Raw genomic sequence first — 2,121 nt, 5'->3', positions numbered from 1 at the left:
GTATTCCAATACAATTCAGGTGGTGATCCTTTCCACAAGGTGACAGTTAAAAAAAACTTTTAAGTGAAAGGAAAATGAGAATGCGGTAGAATTGCTATTACATCCAATGTAGTCTTGGTTGTACACATTTTGCTGGATCGAAACATGAATGCATGGAATAAATCGTGCGTGAAACTAGGCTTGAATATCTAGTATAGTCGGCACAAAATGGTAATCCGTCTATATATACGTGGTGTATATGGACCTATTGCTTTGAACGTGTACGTATGTGCAGGCAACATCGATCCAGCTCACATCTCACCATGCATGTTGGACAGTACTGGCGGCTCTACTCAATAATACAGCCGTATGGTACTACCTAATAATACCAATAGAAAAGGTAGCACAACGTGTCATTCCCTGTTACGGCTCTCGGTAGCTGCTAAAGGTTTGAGTTTTTACTACAAACCAAGTCTTAAATCCATGTGAAAACAAAAATATTAAGTCTTAGAAAATTAAACAATATCACTGTCAGGTAGTAGAAAGGAAAATGTTTTTGTTACATGAATATATACACCACCATGAACTGCAATTCTTGTTTCTGTTTTTTTTTTCCTAAAAGAAAAAGAGAAACATTTTGTTTCTCTGCGTAGGGGCGTCGTGTATGGAACATCGATCCGAGCTTTTCTTGCAACCGAGATCGAGATCCCGGAAATTATAAATAATACAAATATAGAACCATGCATCGGGAACATATACGATAACCTACTAGTTAAACACTAAGATGTATACCTTCATTCATAAAAGAAGAGAGAAATAATAATGAATCCAAAATTGTAGACAACATCGACCCCGGCCTCCTGCAATTTCTGAATTTCACATGCATTTCACCAACTGAATTGAAGTTAACTGCTGCGCACACACGTACCACAGTGTTCGTCGATCGATACGTGCATCGGACGAGCTGGGCTGCATGCTAGGTAGCTGCATCCTTTTTTGAAATTAACTAAAAGATCCATGCAATTGCATAATGGTTGATGAACTCATGCAGCGCACGCATCAGCGTCGGCGCTAGCAGCGTCCGCACCGTCGTCGGCGAGTTCCAGCGGCGCCGGCGCTGCGCCGTAGACGGCCGCGAGTGCCCGGAGGAGCTCGACCCTGGCCCGGAGCCGCACGATGTAGTCGGCGGTGCGGACGAGCAGTGCCCCCGCGGGCGCCTCCTCCACGCCGGGCACCAGGCGGCGCAGCTCCCGCACCTTCCGGCGCAGCGCCGCGCCGGCCGCGCGCGTCGACGGACGCCTCCCGCCGCCGCCGCTGTCGCTCCCGCGGGCGCGGGTCCTCCGCCTCTCCTCCATGACGCTCAGGCAGAGGCAGCCGCACCAGCGCCTAGCCTGCTAGCCAAGCGAGCTGTTCCTACGTGGCGGGCGCACGCGGAGAGGGCAAGCCTCAGCCCCGTGGGAATAAATAGGCCGAGGCTGCCTGCCATCGCGTCTCGTCGCGGCGTGGCGTGGCGCGGCGCTCGGCGGGGGGTCATGTGAGCGTGCTTTCGCGCGGACGTGGAGGAAAAAGGCTCGGGGGAAAGGCGCCCGCCACCGAGGAAAAAAGCGCGGGCGCGAGGGGGCCGGGCGATGGGATCGAGACATCGAGTGGAGTGGACGGACGGCGAGCGGTGGTTCGGCGGTAGGGTTGGGGCGGGGGGCGCGGTGGGGCCCGGGCGTGGGTCTCGTCTGGTTGCCGTCGCCCGCACGTGCCCGACAGCTGTTTCTGTTCTGTTGGCTTTGGCTTCCAGAGTGATCGGATCGCTGCGCTTGCGCTTTGGACCGCGGCTCTACGTGGCGCGGCGGCACGGGACGGTCGCCGGCTCGCCGTGCGTGGCTGCCGCGATCACCAGGTCATCGAGGCTAGGGCGCTAGTATCGCCATGGCCAATGGATAACAGCTGCAGGGCAGTGGCAGCGCGCGAGCGACCGCGGATCATGTGTGCTAGTGCTACATGTAGAGCGCTAGCGTCCGCTTTCTTGCCGTGCATGTCACATTGTCATCGTTGGAGCGAGCTGCAGACCGTGAGGTAAGAAAGCAGTAGCGAGGCATGAGGTTATATAAATGTGTTTTTTGTGCGAAAATCACATGATTACTGACTTTT

The 2,121-nt window shown here is 53.9% G+C and overlaps 1 protein-coding gene across 1 annotated transcript; it reads right to left on the bottom strand.

Moving 5' to 3' along the window:
• Positions 1-699: 699 nt before the first annotated feature.
• Positions 700-1,529, bottom strand: LOC136473363 (uncharacterized). Its single transcript, XM_066471014.1, has one exon. The coding sequence runs from the start codon at positions 1,332-1,334 to the stop codon at positions 1,023-1,025; it is 312 nt and encodes a 103-aa protein (XP_066327111.1). The 5' UTR covers positions 1,335-1,529; the 3' UTR covers positions 700-1,022.
• Positions 1,530-2,121: the final 592 nt, after the last annotated feature.

The sequence above is a fragment of the Miscanthus floridulus genome, chromosome 8 (assembly GCF_019320115.1).
Source record: "Miscanthus floridulus cultivar M001 chromosome 8, ASM1932011v1, whole genome shotgun sequence".
Taxonomy (NCBI): domain Eukaryota; kingdom Viridiplantae; phylum Streptophyta; class Magnoliopsida; order Poales; family Poaceae; genus Miscanthus; species Miscanthus floridulus.
This window is presented reverse-complemented; position numbering and strand designations above follow the sequence as displayed.

What these genes read in the sequence shown, in the direction of transcription:
- LOC136473363 (XM_066471014.1), bottom strand. Translation starts at nt 1,334, where the DNA reads ATGGAGGAGAGGCGGAGGACCCGCGCCCGCGGGAGCGACAGCGGCGGC.